The 13,697-nt window shown below is 31.0% G+C and overlaps 2 protein-coding genes, 1 non-coding gene and 1 pseudogene across 3 annotated transcripts; 2 read left to right on the top strand and 2 right to left on the bottom strand.

Moving 5' to 3' along the window:
* The first annotated feature begins 255 nt into the window (after positions 1-255).
* On the top strand, positions 256-1,110 carry LOC104761098 (soluble inorganic pyrophosphatase 1-like). The gene is made up of 5 exons (XM_087498111.1): positions 256-379; positions 464-492; positions 579-644; positions 741-848; positions 930-1,110. The coding sequence occupies exons 1-5, from the start codon at positions 256-258 to the stop codon at positions 1,086-1,088; spliced, it is 486 nt and encodes a 161-aa protein (XP_087354237.1). The 3' UTR covers positions 1,089-1,110.
* Positions 1,111-3,555: 2,445 nt separating this feature from the next.
* LOC147922908 (F-box protein At2g35280-like) lies at positions 3,556-3,942 on the top strand. The gene has a single exon (XM_087497832.1). The coding sequence runs from the start codon at positions 3,556-3,558 to the stop codon at positions 3,940-3,942; it is 387 nt and encodes a 128-aa protein (XP_087353958.1).
* Positions 3,943-6,034: 2,092 nt separating this feature from the next.
* On the bottom strand, positions 6,035-6,116 carry TRNAS-AGA (transfer RNA serine (anticodon AGA)). Its single transcript has one exon. It is a non-coding gene; the product is annotated as a tRNA-Ser (tRNA).
* A 2,593-nt stretch (positions 6,117-8,709) lies between these two features.
* LOC104763358 (uncharacterized) lies at positions 8,710-10,836 on the bottom strand (annotated as a pseudogene).
* Positions 10,837-13,697: the final 2,861 nt, after the last annotated feature.

Genomic DNA, 13,697 nt, shown 5'->3' with positions numbered 1-13,697 from the left:
CTCAATCGACTTTAGAAAGAGAAAAAAAAAGTTGAACAGATTTGGCGTAGATCTTTTATTTATCGATACGTTATATCAATAGAAATGTATATCTTAATTTTGGTATTATCGATCTTAAATCTGCTCTTAAAAGATTGTTTTTCTCTTGTGGGGTCTGATTCTGCAATAAATTTGGTATTTTTGATTCGATTGATACTCTCTCTTTCTCTCTCTGCCCCAATTTTGAGTTTTTGATTCGTAACGTTTTGAAAACAGATGAGTGAAGAAGGGAACGAAGACCAGAAGCTGCAGCGACCTGCTCCTCGTCTTAACGAGAGGATTCTCTCATCCTTGTCAAGACGTTCTGTAGCTGCACATCCATGGCATGATCTTGAGATTGGTAAACAAAATCATATCTAATTCAGTTTTTTTTGCATGCTTTTTGTGTTTTGTATTTTGGGACTAATTCATAATTTATATGTAGGACCTGGAGCTCCACAGATTTTCAACGTGGTAAGTTTTTTTTACTGTTTTGATAATCTTGTTATGTGATGGATTCCTGAATTATTTTGTCTTTGGATGATGATGATGATGATTAGGTTGTGGAGATCACAAAAGGAAGCAAGGTCAAATATGAACTTGACAAAAAGACAGGACTCATCAAGGTTTGGTTATATATCAAGATCAATCGTTATTGTCATATATTATAATGGTTTTCTTACCGCAAAGTCAATAATATATTTGCATTATCTCTCATTCAGGTTGATCGTATTCTGTACTCATCAGTTGTGTACCCTCACAACTACGATTTTGTTCCTCGCACATTGTGTGAAGACAATGACCCAATTGATGTATTAGTCATCATGCAGGTGTAATTTATTTTCCTGTTTTCTTATAGTATGCACCAAACATTTTATATATCTATTAACAAATTTATTATCCTTGTGTAGGAACCTGTCCTTCCCGGTTGTTTCCTGCGTGCCAGAGCCATTGGATTAATGCCTATGATTGATCAAGTATTTCTCGTTTACTCTCTAATACTATACGATTCTTGGTCTGAACTTGTAAACTATTCAACCCTAATGCCTTTTATTCACAAATTTGATTGAGAAGGGTTTTAAAGTGAGACACTTTTGATGCTTGTTGCTTAAAGTTTTGATTTTTATTGTCAATTGGTGATACAGGAAGTGCTTTTATTCTTTATCAATTGGGTTTTTGGAGAAGCAATATGAGTTGTGTGATTGGATTGATTTTATTTAAACTAGTTGTATTCTTCTCTTTTGTGAGCTTCGTGTCGTTTCATATTCTCAGTTAGTCTTTGCTGAACTTGTCGAATTGAGGATATTGGGGAGATTCTTGATGTGGACAGAACACTTTTGATTCACAGATTCTTGCAAACTCTTCAACCTTAATGCTTTTTTCACAGTTTTGGTTGAATAGTGATGACGAAGGGTTTTAAAGTGAGACACCTTTGGTTCTTGTTGCTTCAAGTTTTCATTTATATCTCACAATATATTATTCAAATTAATTAAAAAAATTGAATTCGAATTGTGAATAAAAGAAATAAAAGTATGTCTCAAACATTTGTCTGATATGGCTGATTTATTGACATAAACGGTTGACTTATGAAATATTTGTAAATTAGAATTATTATAACTCAAAATTAAAATATAGAATGAAAAAATGAATATTACAATCATTATAAGCAATAAAAAGTAATAATTATAGACAAAGATTGATTTTTACACAGTCTAATCAAAATGTGTAAAACATTCAAAACATGACATTTAGGGGTTAGGGTTAGGGTTAGGGTTTGAGGTTTATTGTTCATATTTCCAACATTATGGATTTTAATATAACAGTTTGGTTTGGTTATATTGTGTTTGGTTTAAGGTGGTAATTTGGATACACTAATATGATAACCATTTGAAAATTTAAAATTTTTTGAAATTACTTTTCGGTTATTTCCGGTTATGGGTCGGTTAGATGAATATATAACCATAAATAACCCAAATGTTATCCAAATTAGATAGATTAACTTAATATAACTGATAGCAAGCCGAATATAACCGTAATTAACCGAAAATAATGGAAAAAAATAGTTTCCTGTTTGTTTCGGTTTGGTCGGTTATTTAGTAATCCTAATTTGAGGGTTGGCTGAGTTATGGTAAAGTTATGGCTGCGTTATGCAACAGATATATTAATTTATTATATACCCTCTCGAGAATACAAAAAGTGTTGTTGGGGAGACGCAAACAATAATTATGTTTATTGTTAAGAACCACACGCGTAATAAATGAGATTTTAGCGGTTTTTTATTTAAAAAGAATTCAAAATTTGAATTTGAATTTTTAAATTTTTCTTTTTTTAATAAAATATTTCTCAAATAATTGACAGATATGGCTGAGTTATCGACATAAACGACTGACTTATGAAATATGTGTAAATTAAAATTATTATAACTCAAAATTAAAATATAGAATGAAAAATGAATATTACAATTATTATAAGCAATAAAAAGTAATAATTATAGACAAAGATTGAGTTTTACACCGTCTAATCAAAATGTGTAAAACATTCAAAACATGACATTTAGGGGTTAGGGTTAGGGTTAGGGTTTGAGGTTTAGGGTTCATATTTCCAACATTATGGGTTTTAATATAACAATTTGGTTTTGGTTATATTGTGTTTGGTTTAATGTGGTAATTTGGATACACTAATATGATAAACATTTGAAAATTTAAAAAATTTTGAAATTACTTTTCGGTTATTTCCGGTTATGGGTCGGTTAGATGAATATATAACCATAAATAATCCAAACGTTATCCAAATTAAGTCGATTAACTTAATATAACCGATAGCAAGCCGGATATAACCGTAATTAACCGAAAATAATGGAAAAAATATTTTCCGGTTCGGTTCGGCTGAGTTATGGTAAAGTTATGGCTGAGTTATCGTTTAGGGTCTTCTCAATAATATGAAAACGTATTCTTCTTTCTTTCCTGGATCCTTTGTTCTGCCATAAGGACAGTTGAGTTATAGCATAACTCAACCAGATTTTAATAAGTCAACCGTAAGGACAGTTGAGTTATAACATAACTCAACCATATTTTAATAAGTCAACCGTAACGCTTGGTTGAGTTATGCTATAACTCAACTGTCCGCTCTTACTCAAATGTTTTTTTCCATAACTCATCTGCAACATTTATCTGTAACGCGTTACGGCTGAGTTATGGTTACACGTCAGCGATTTCTGACGTGGGGTATGACGTGGCAATGGCATTTTTGTAATAACGTATTTTCCGGTAACATAAAACAAGGGCACGCTGGGTATTTTGAAAATACCCGAAATATTCTAGTAATAAAATCTTATTTTTTGGATTTTGGTAATATTACCTAATTTGGATAACACTTGAGTAAATCACCCAATAAAATACTACAGAAAAATTTATTAACACTTTAGCGTTGTCTTATCAATTTTAAAAATTAATTCGCGCGTAGCGCGGCATATCTTCCAGCCTATAAATAACAGTAGGAAAAAGTCTGAACCTAAAAATCACACACAACTTGCAAAAAATGCTGCAAAACACACACTGTTCCCTTGAAGAACTACCAAACGACGTCCTCGGAGATACAATCTCTCAAGTTGCTAAGCTTTCATGCACAACCGTGAGACATGTTATACAAGCATCACCACATCTAGCCAAGGCAGCCCAAGATCACCGAGTCTACAAGAATATCAACTTTAGGCCCCTGGCGATGAATCCACTAGCAGCACTAACGAGATACCAAGATTTCATGGAAAAATGCATTACAAGTGGAAATGTTGAGGCTCACTATATCAAAGGGATCCAAGCGTATTTTCAAAAGAACAACACAAAAACAGGGCAGGAACACTTGAAGAAGACGACAGAAGGTAGTTATGAGAATGGTATGTACCTTTACGGAATTGTGCAGGGGTGACGCAGCGGAAGGAAATATTTGGCTCGACAAGCTAGGCTGGAAACAAAACAAAGCAAAGGGTGACCAATGCTGGAAAGATATCAAAAAGCCGTTACACAGAGTCAATGTACAAAGCCTACAATGCTACTACACTACATTGGCAGCAATCAGACCAACTATTTATTGCACCGTCAATGACATGGAAAATAGATGCGCACACTGCTACTACTAAAAACAAATGCTCAAGTTTATCTTTTTCATTTAGCTTAAGGAACAACAATATGGTTTACCAATGTTATCAACCTTAAATCAATTCCGCAATTCGAAATAGAAATCTATGTTTTTCTCCTTCTTAAACAATAACGACGCCTCCAAAAGAATTAAAACAAGAGAAACAAGGAACAAACCTGAAAGTATAGCAAGTAAACAAAAGATATAAAAAAAAAATTAAAGTCCGCCGCTTACCATGACATCTAAATCAGAACATAGAAGATCAAAATATGTTGAAAAAACTTCCTACAATCCATCTCAAGAAAAAAGTCTCCAAGTATTACGACCAACAGGACATAGATATATGCAAAGAGGTCTTTACCTTCAGGGACAACTACATCATAGAAAAACTCAGGTTAGAAAAACTGGGCTATACAAAATCAAAAAGAATAACCAAATCAAAGCAAGGCAACACAAGCAACACTTTCAGAGGATCATGGAAACACAACTAGAAACCAATTAACATTATTTGTTAGCACTTCACAAAACCATCACCAAAGACAAAGAAGGTAAGAGATGCACACACCTTTAGTAAACTAAAGAGATTCAGAAATATGAGTGCCACAATCGATAATCGTAGAACTAAATTATATGAAAATGAAAACTGGGCCAACAAAAAACAACATGGACTGTATAAAATAACAGCAAGATAAACAAGAAAATTAATTTTTCCCAAAACACAACTCACATCGAATCGAAAAAATCACTCAGAGGACAAGCGGAAAAAAATACAACTAAGAACACAAAAACAACTCACAACTTAATTAAGAAATCTAAGAAAGACAACACATTTTCATATAAAAAAATTTGAACACAAATTCACATTTACGTTTAATGAAATCAACAAGGGGATAACCAAATATCTCCTACAGATGCGAAGCGAGCAAGAAATCAACCAAATACGCAAACCCAAAAAAAAAAGATAATGGATATATGAAAGGGATGACTGAAAAAACGATTACGAGCATCAAAGAAATAGGTTCAATACTCATATTGTCCTCTAGATCGCAAACATTGCTCTTCTCCTATCCGTTCATGAGGACATCGAATTTTGAAAAAGAACAAATTCATTTCCAACTCAATAACATACAAATAATGACCCAATAGACCAACACATTATAAGCCTTACAGAAAAATTGGGCCCAACGGTTGAAACAAAGAAAAATAGCCCTAAAAATAAGAAATGTAAGTTATTGATTTTATTTACTTTTCTTAATAAAATCCACAACTTTTTTCACTCCAAACACTAAACCATTGACAAAAAAAACTACTCCCACATTTTACTAAATACATATGAAAAATATTAAAAACTCTAACCCAAAACCACATATAAAACCAAATAACAATCCAACCACAAAATAACAAATAATAATAAATTAATCAAAACTAACAACTACAGCCAAACAACAACTTTAACTACAAAATATTAACTTCTCATTATAATTTAAAAAAAAACATTAAAAACACACAAGATTATCTCAATTTTTGAAAAATAAACAGCGATATACTTGAAAATATCCAACAAAACAACATAACCACCCAAATCAAATACAAAAACAGATGTAAAGATGAATCTACGTAACAAAAAAAATAATATACACAAAAAAATCCGAAATACACCTTCATATAACTTCCGCGCGTAGCGCAAATCAATTGCTAGTATATACAATATATATTATTTTCAAATTTTCCCATTCTAGATTTACTCTATGTGAATTTTTTGTTTTCATTCTACAGTTACCGTTAGCAACATTATTCAACGTTGGACATTATGAACGAACAAGCGGAAACGTGCTCTTAAACTTTTTTTCATTTAAAAAAGTACAAAATGTTTTTTAAAAAGCGTGAACGGCAGGATTCGAACCTGCGCGGGCAAAGCCCACATGATTTCTAGTCATGCCCGATAACCACTCCGGCACGTCCACTTTGATGTTATACATTCCATACAGCAATATATTTCTACTCAATATTAGTTAAATATCAAATAATTCTCGAATACTTTTTGTTGATTGTTTTCTCTTATTTAGTGATCAGATCTTATATTCTCGAATATCGAAGTTAGTAACGTGGGAGGGAAATCTTTAATCATACTAGTTGCAATAAATCATATTTTATTTACAAGCCCATAAATAAGCACTTTTTTTTTGTAAGAAGAAAAAACAAATACTTTATTATGAAAATTTAGGCCATGAGTGACAGCTGGTTTTTAACTGGTTTTTAGATTTTGGTTTTTAATTTTTGGATTTTGATTTTTGATTTTTTTTTAGTTTTTGTTTTTTGTTGTAGATTTTACTTTTTGCAAAATTTTGAATGGTAACTTGATTAGGTTTTAATTTTATGTAGAATAATTATTTTGTAAATAATAAAATAATGATTTAAATTTTTTTAAAAGATTTTAAAAAATACAATGATGCAGAAAAAAATTCATATCCATAAAATAGGTTTTAGTCTCTTTGTTGCACAAAAATAGGTTTTAGTTTGTTTAGGAATTTAAGTAAATTAGAATAAATATATTAGGAAAAAAAAAGTTACGCTCAAAAACCCATAAAATGTGGTTTTTAGGTTTTATGAAGGAATTGCTAAAAAATTTCAAAATCTGGTTTTCCTAAATTCTACGAAATCTATTTTTTTATAATCTTAAATGACTTAAAAAGTGGATTTTACAGAATCTAAAACTAAAAACTAATACAAAATCAGGTGTCATTCAAAGCCTAAGTCATCAACTTCCATCCATTTTCATACTTAGTTACCCTTACGATGTGTTATATGATCAGTTCTATTTTGCATTTTTTTCTTCAAAAATCGCTATATATTAGGAAAATGTTTTTTTTTTCTTTTGTCACTAATGTATCAATCCCATGAGTCACGAGGGTCCCTTCAACGTTCTGTCAGCATAAATTACTATTCTTCTTGGTTGGGTAATGTTGTTGGCTGACGATCATTATTTTTAGGCTTCTCTTACACGGGTATACACTTTCTCAAATCACATATATCTTCGAACTTCTTTTAGTGGGCAAGTCTCTTCCAATCGTTCACATAAATGATTTTTAGATATCCTTTACATTTGAATAACGTTTAAATCTCGATGTTTGAATCCTAATTAAGCTAATATATATGAGGGTTAGTTCGATCTAGGAGGTGAACTCAGACATGTAGTGCTTAGATATCTCCACAAGCCATAGTAAGGTTTCCGTGAGATGGAATCATAGAACAATATGTAAAGGACATATATTTTATTTGTAAACACAACGTAGCAATGTAAAATCATTTATGGTCTCATAGAAATATAAAAGAAAAAGAAACGAATACAAATTTAGTTTGATTTTTTTGAAGGATTAGGATTGGGTGAGTGTATTCAATCTTATCTACTGTCTTTCTCCTCGATCCGCTTCCTATAGCCGTTCAGCTTCGCTTTGATACCAGTTCTTCAGATCTAGAGATGTAGGTCTTGATATTTTGACTGATTACGATTTGGGTTTGAATCTCCTTTTTAAGTTCAAAACCGCAAAACTTGTTTTTTCTGCTAAAAACTGCAAAATTATATTTTTTCCGCCAAAACTGCAAATTCTCGTTTTCCAGCCAAAACAAGATAATTTCATTTTATAATGTTTTTAGATCTTTATTTAAATGTAATATGAAAATATTAACTAAAACCGTTAAAACATCTTTAACACAAGATAAAAAAAATTGGTCATTTTACATGTACTGTATCCAGTTCAAATATCAAATTATAAAACAAACATAACTATATTCAGATACAATTTCTGGACGCTTGAACCAAAAACACAAATGAACATGATTTAGATGTTTCATCTAAATATTGCGTCTCCATACTCTATCCAAATATTGCGTCTGGCTCACCAAACGAACATGACCTCAGTCGCTATTATTGTGTGGTTGAATCATTTATCAATATGGAAAATCTTTACGACTGAAATAAATTTTAGTAGAGCATAATTTTTTTTTCTGTAACATAATTTAAATGGTACAACATAGCATCTTAAAAAGTGTATTAGATAAATGTTGTTTTATTACTCTTTGTTATCAAGCTGTTAAATTCAAATGGGAAATATGTCAACAAAAAAACTTGAATTTTCATAAAGTTTGTATATATATATATATATACAAAGTAATTATCAGATTTTATGCATGTATATAATATAACTTGTGTATGTTTTTATAGTGTTACACATTTATTTAAGTATATCTCAAATTTTTAGAAACATTTTGTTAAAATTTTAGAAAGAGAGCACTTTAAAAAGAGGATATTTTTGAAATTTCTCTCATAGTTGTGGTGTCTAACTAATTTATCAATAACTGCATGAATACAAGGAAATACTCTAAATCAAATGGAGGGCTCTTTTTACCTAAATGATTTAGCGTTAAGTGGAAGCGTGGCATCATGGTTCCACTCACGCATCGAAGAGGAAGCTCGTCAATTCGTCATTAGTTTTTTTCCTCTTTGGCTTATATACTCAATTTTTTCTATTCTCGCTCTCTTTCTTATGGTGCATGATATTCCAAACTTTTTGTATGTCTAAATTAAATAATGATGTTGAGATGACAAAAAAGAAAAAGAAATCCTTCATACAAGTTCCGAAGGATAGGAATACAAAATTAACTCAAATTCTAGAAGATACAAATCCAAACACACGCAAATCAAATGGTAAAAGCCAAATAAAGATAATTAACAAAAACGTACGTAAAAGAAGATATGAAGCAAACATTAAATAGCTTCCCGTTTTTCTGAAAACAGGAGAATGGTTGTTTCCCGGCCGGTTGACCATTTTTCTGTTCCTTGTTGACCCTCTCTCAGCCATACTCAACTTTAACTTCATAATACCAATCACGTCCGCGGTGTCCATATGCACACAACATTGAACAAGCGTACACAATAGTTGAATTTGACTCATCAGTAGCCTTAAGAAAGGAAGAGGACATGCAACGATTCTCACACACTATGCAGAAAGGTCTAGTCATACCATTGTTGGCAACTAGTTCAGATTTGGCGTATTTGTTCCCTGGCTTTAAGTAATACAAGTCTCCAAGTACACAGTCGATATGGAGATTGGTCCCACAATCATCACAACCATAAAACCAGACACTTGGATCCAACTTTCCCTCACAGGAATCACACCACAACTGACCCTTGGACCTTCCTGCGCCATGATGCAACGACAAAAAATGATCATCGCATCTGTGTTTCACTTTTCTTGGTAAAATACCGCAATCCATGCCTAAATTGAAATCGCAAACAATGCAGCTTAAGACAAACTCTGAATATTTACCACATGCTTCACATATCTTCTGCTCTACGGAGGTGCGGTATAAGGGATGTGGATGTAGTTCATGGTAAAAAGGCTCAGAAATAGAACTACACCTTAGATCTAATGTAAAAGATTTGCTCGAACATTGGTAGGCAGCGTGACATGTGTACCTGAAGCCATCGAATAATCGATAACAAGATGTACATCTGTAATACTTTCCCTCATTATCATTAACCTCTAGAGTAAGCTTGTGGTTGTGCATGATACTTCGTTTCCTCCGAGGAAGACTAGCACATACTTTATGAAGGATGAACTTGCATTGCACACATCTAAAGAATGGATCAGAATTGATAGGAAGGATGCAAGCGTGGCACAACATCTTTTCATAATCAGCAGCATAATCATCATCAAGTCTTAGATTATGTTTATGACTGAAATGAATGATTTCTCTCTCATTTATTACCTTGTATGGATCTTCTTCTTCCTCTTCTTCAGGATCATCTTCATGTTCTTCTCCATCCCAAACATCTTTCCTTGTCGCACATATTGAATGAACAGCATAATCAGGACAACTCTTGCAAAAGAAAGCTCCGAAGGTCCAATTTATCTCTTCGCGACAAACTCCGCAGTCCCCGAAGCCGGGCCCAAGATGATAAGTGCGAGAAATGCGGTGTTTATGACGGTTAATGTTTATGACCCGAGGCAAATAAATACAATCTTTGTGCAGCATGAAATTACATTCAAGACAAACGTAAGGATTACGGTCACCAACCATCCCACATGCGTTACAAGTGAAGGAGTCCCTTCTCGCCATGAGGGTGAATGTATGCTCGTGGCTCTTTGGTTGATAAATAGTTAGCTGCGGCTTATCAATCCAACACTTCAAATCTACGGAAAAATTGCATATGGAACAATAATAATACTGCTGACCAAGTGTATCTCTACAAAAATGGCATTTACCAAATATGAAGTAAGATTCCCCCAAGGAGATTTTCTTGAGAGGATGTCTGGGAGCTCGATGCATTTAACATGCGCCCCAAAATCGCAGATTGAACAGTAATAGCCGAAGTCAGAATATTCACCGCATCCATCGCAATTATGTTTTCTATAGGAGACCTCCGAGGTGAACTCATATCGAAACAGTTTGATATACTCCATTCCTCCATAAACTAACCGATGGTTGCAGGAGAACTTCACTGTTCGAGCTTGTTGGTCGTCCATGGTTAGTCTGATATCAGCTTGACTTGAAAACTAGTGTTTCTGTTCTCCCGTAAACGAAAGAGATAGGATCAATAAGTTTCTACTTTTTTTGGTGTGACGGTTTACTTCGTTGCTAACATCTATGGTATTTAAGTTCTACTTATACATGAACCATGCAAATATGTAACCATTGACCTAAAAAAGCCCGGGTCGTATGATATTTATTTTTTGGTTTTTTTCCCCGCAAAATAATTACATTCATCGATCACGTCGTATATAATATTCGTTTTTGCTCAAGTCTTCATCTTCACAAATATATATATATATATATATATATGTTAATATATATGACTTGATGACTTGCTGCTAAAACCGATAGTCATTGACCTTGATATCTTCCCGACAAAACCAGTTCATCGTGAGTTCGTGACAGCCAGGTTACGACATATTTTATAACGAATCATGTAGGTATTATTTGGTAATCTATTATTATATACATGTAAATAGAATTTAACATTTCAATAAGACTTTGGATGGTTGAAAGCCTTTAACAAAAAATTATATACGTTGGAGTTTGGATGATTGATTTCATTTTTTAAAAAGATTATGTAAGATCCTATGGCATGCAGGAATTTTTTAATTTTATGTATGATTTAATTAATAGTTATATATTTTTTTTTTGGTAAAATTAATAGTTATATTTGTTAAGAATTTTCATTACATTTAATAGTAAAAAGTGGTTGAGTTTAGTTTTATATTTTTAAACATAACATGCAATTAAAGTTGAATATCTTCGTGGGTTAATTGTTTAAAAATACATAATAATATATTTGGAAGATATTTTAATATATATATATATATATATATTAAATATATATTGTACCAATAAAATAATTTTAAATCAAATTACCAAAAAAGCATTTAATTTTAATACATTTTCGGGTTGGATAATTTTAGATTAAGTGTTGCATGCAGTTTGTTGTGAGTGATTAAATTATTAAAATTCAATGATAAAAACATAAAATATAATATCAAAAAAAAAACTAATGTTTTACTAATTTAATCATAAATGTCGAAACCAAAATCAAAACAAAATTCCAAATAAACGTCTTCTTTTGCACAATTCATCATCAATCTTTATCCTATCCATGGGGAGAATGGTGATAATGATGAATGCCAATAGCAAAAATACGTTATTGTATGTTGTAATCTGTCACGACGAGCTGGTTTTTTCGGTATTAGACATCAGGTCCTATAATGTATATCATCCAAAAAAAATGTTATATGACCTGATGGTCAATGGTTCAATACAGAGGAGGCGGATCCAGAAAATGTTTAGTGGGTACAAAATGTTACTAAATCTAATCAAATTTGTCACCTTAAGCATTTAGCATTTAGTGGGTTTATTGTAAACCATTTTGCCGCTTTGGTTATTCTGTCTAGTATATAAACATCAAATATTTATATAGTACCGAGTGGCAATTTTAGTGACACAATTAACAAGGACATTGTGGTTTGTTTGTAGAAATGAATTGTATTATCCCGATTTCCAAAAATACGGTGATGCAAAAATAAAAGTTTAAAATAATTTGGCCGGTTAACCAACCCGAGAAAATTCTATATACAAGCATGTCTAAGCTGGAAAATTCCAGAGTGAATAACTTCGAAGAAGTAATTATCGGGAGGGACCATATGAGTAAAATCAAAACATACAAAAATATCATGTGGTAATTTGTAAAAATGGTAAAAAAGTTTTTAAAGCTTTCTGAATGTAGAATACCAGCCGCCGGATAAGAGTGGATTCACGAACCGAGAGAGGATGTGAAACACACTAAAATGTGGTTGTAAGGGCATTACATTTTGTATATTTTTAGTTTTAATTTTTCCATCTATACTTTCTTTAGATAATTGTAGTGAAATAAGTTTATTAATAATTAAAAACATATTACATCCTGAACTATGAAATTAAAGAAATTAAATCTTATTTAAAATCCTTTATTAAAATTAATAACCACCAAAATGAAATTTGATAAAATCAAATTCAAATATCAATTTACCAAATGAAATTTGATATAATCAAAATCAAATCCAAATATCAGTTTTATATAAGTTAAATATTAGAAAATATTAAATAATAAATCATGGCAAAGTTAATTAAATTAAATTAAATTTCTATATTCATTATGAAAAATGGAAATAAAAATGTTAATTATTGAAAATTATAGCCAATAATCAATTACCAGTTTTTAATAAAATCCTTAAAAAAAATCAAGAAGAAGATAAATAAGGGATCTACTAAGTGCGTAAAACATATGCGTATTACAATCACCATTTCACAAATAGACAAGATTTCCATTAGCCTCTACTTTTAATTTTCTTTACTTTTTATATATTTATTATTTTGTTTTTTTCGGCATCAATCGCCTAAATTTATTTCCTTCAAAAATAAAACTTTCTAAATATTGAATACTATATTTATTCATTTTGTGAGTTTTGGATCAATTTTTAATATTTTGTAATATGAAAACGACATTTAACATTCTTATTTGATTTTTGGAAAATGCAATGAACACATTTAAATAAATATATATATATATATATATATACTCTTACATATTATATAAATAAAAGCTAACTTTCGTAGAATATATATTAATCTATTTTTTTCAGAACATAGAATAAAGAGTAGAAAACATATTCTAACTAACGTAGAACAAAGAGTAAAGCGTAAAATACGTATTCCAAATTTTGTAGAACATAGAGTAAAATGTAAAATATATTTTCTGATATGTATAAAGTTCTGTATCGTGAAAATTTTATAACATATTTCAGGTTTAAAATTTGTAAAACATGTATAGATGGTAAAATGCATAATCTAACTTTTTAAAAACTTATAAAAAAGGTAAAAAAAAACTTTATTTTAAACATTGTAGAACAATCATCGTTATAAAACTAATTATTCTCAACAAATTTACAAAGTTCTTTTTATAGTTGTTTATTGACATGATTTTCTAGTTTTTTTTTTCTCCTTTAAGCTAC

The sequence above is a fragment of the Camelina sativa genome, chromosome 18 (genome assembly GCF_030686135.1).
Source record: "Camelina sativa cultivar CO46 ecotype springtype chromosome 18, ASM3068613v1".
Classification (NCBI taxonomy): domain Eukaryota; kingdom Viridiplantae; phylum Streptophyta; class Magnoliopsida; order Brassicales; family Brassicaceae; genus Camelina; species Camelina sativa.
The sequence above is the reverse complement of the archived record's forward strand: the minus strand, read 5'-3'. Positions and strand labels throughout refer to the sequence as shown.

Excerpts from the sequence above, each read along its gene's own strand:
- LOC104761098 (XM_087498111.1), top strand. The coding sequence starts at position 256 with ATGAGTGAAGAAGGGAACGAAGACCAGAAGCTGCAGCGACCTGCTCCT. Across the intron at positions 493-578 it reads CTCCACAGATTTTCAACGTG|GTTGTGGAGATCACAAAAGG; the intron begins GTAAGTTTTTTT and ends GATGATGATTAG. Across the intron at positions 849-929 it reads ATGTATTAGTCATCATGCAG|GAACCTGTCCTTCCCGGTTG; the intron begins GTGTAATTTATT and ends ATCCTTGTGTAG.
- LOC147922908 (XM_087497832.1), top strand. The coding sequence starts at position 3,556 with ATGCTGCAAAACACACACTGTTCCCTTGAAGAACTACCAAACGACGTC.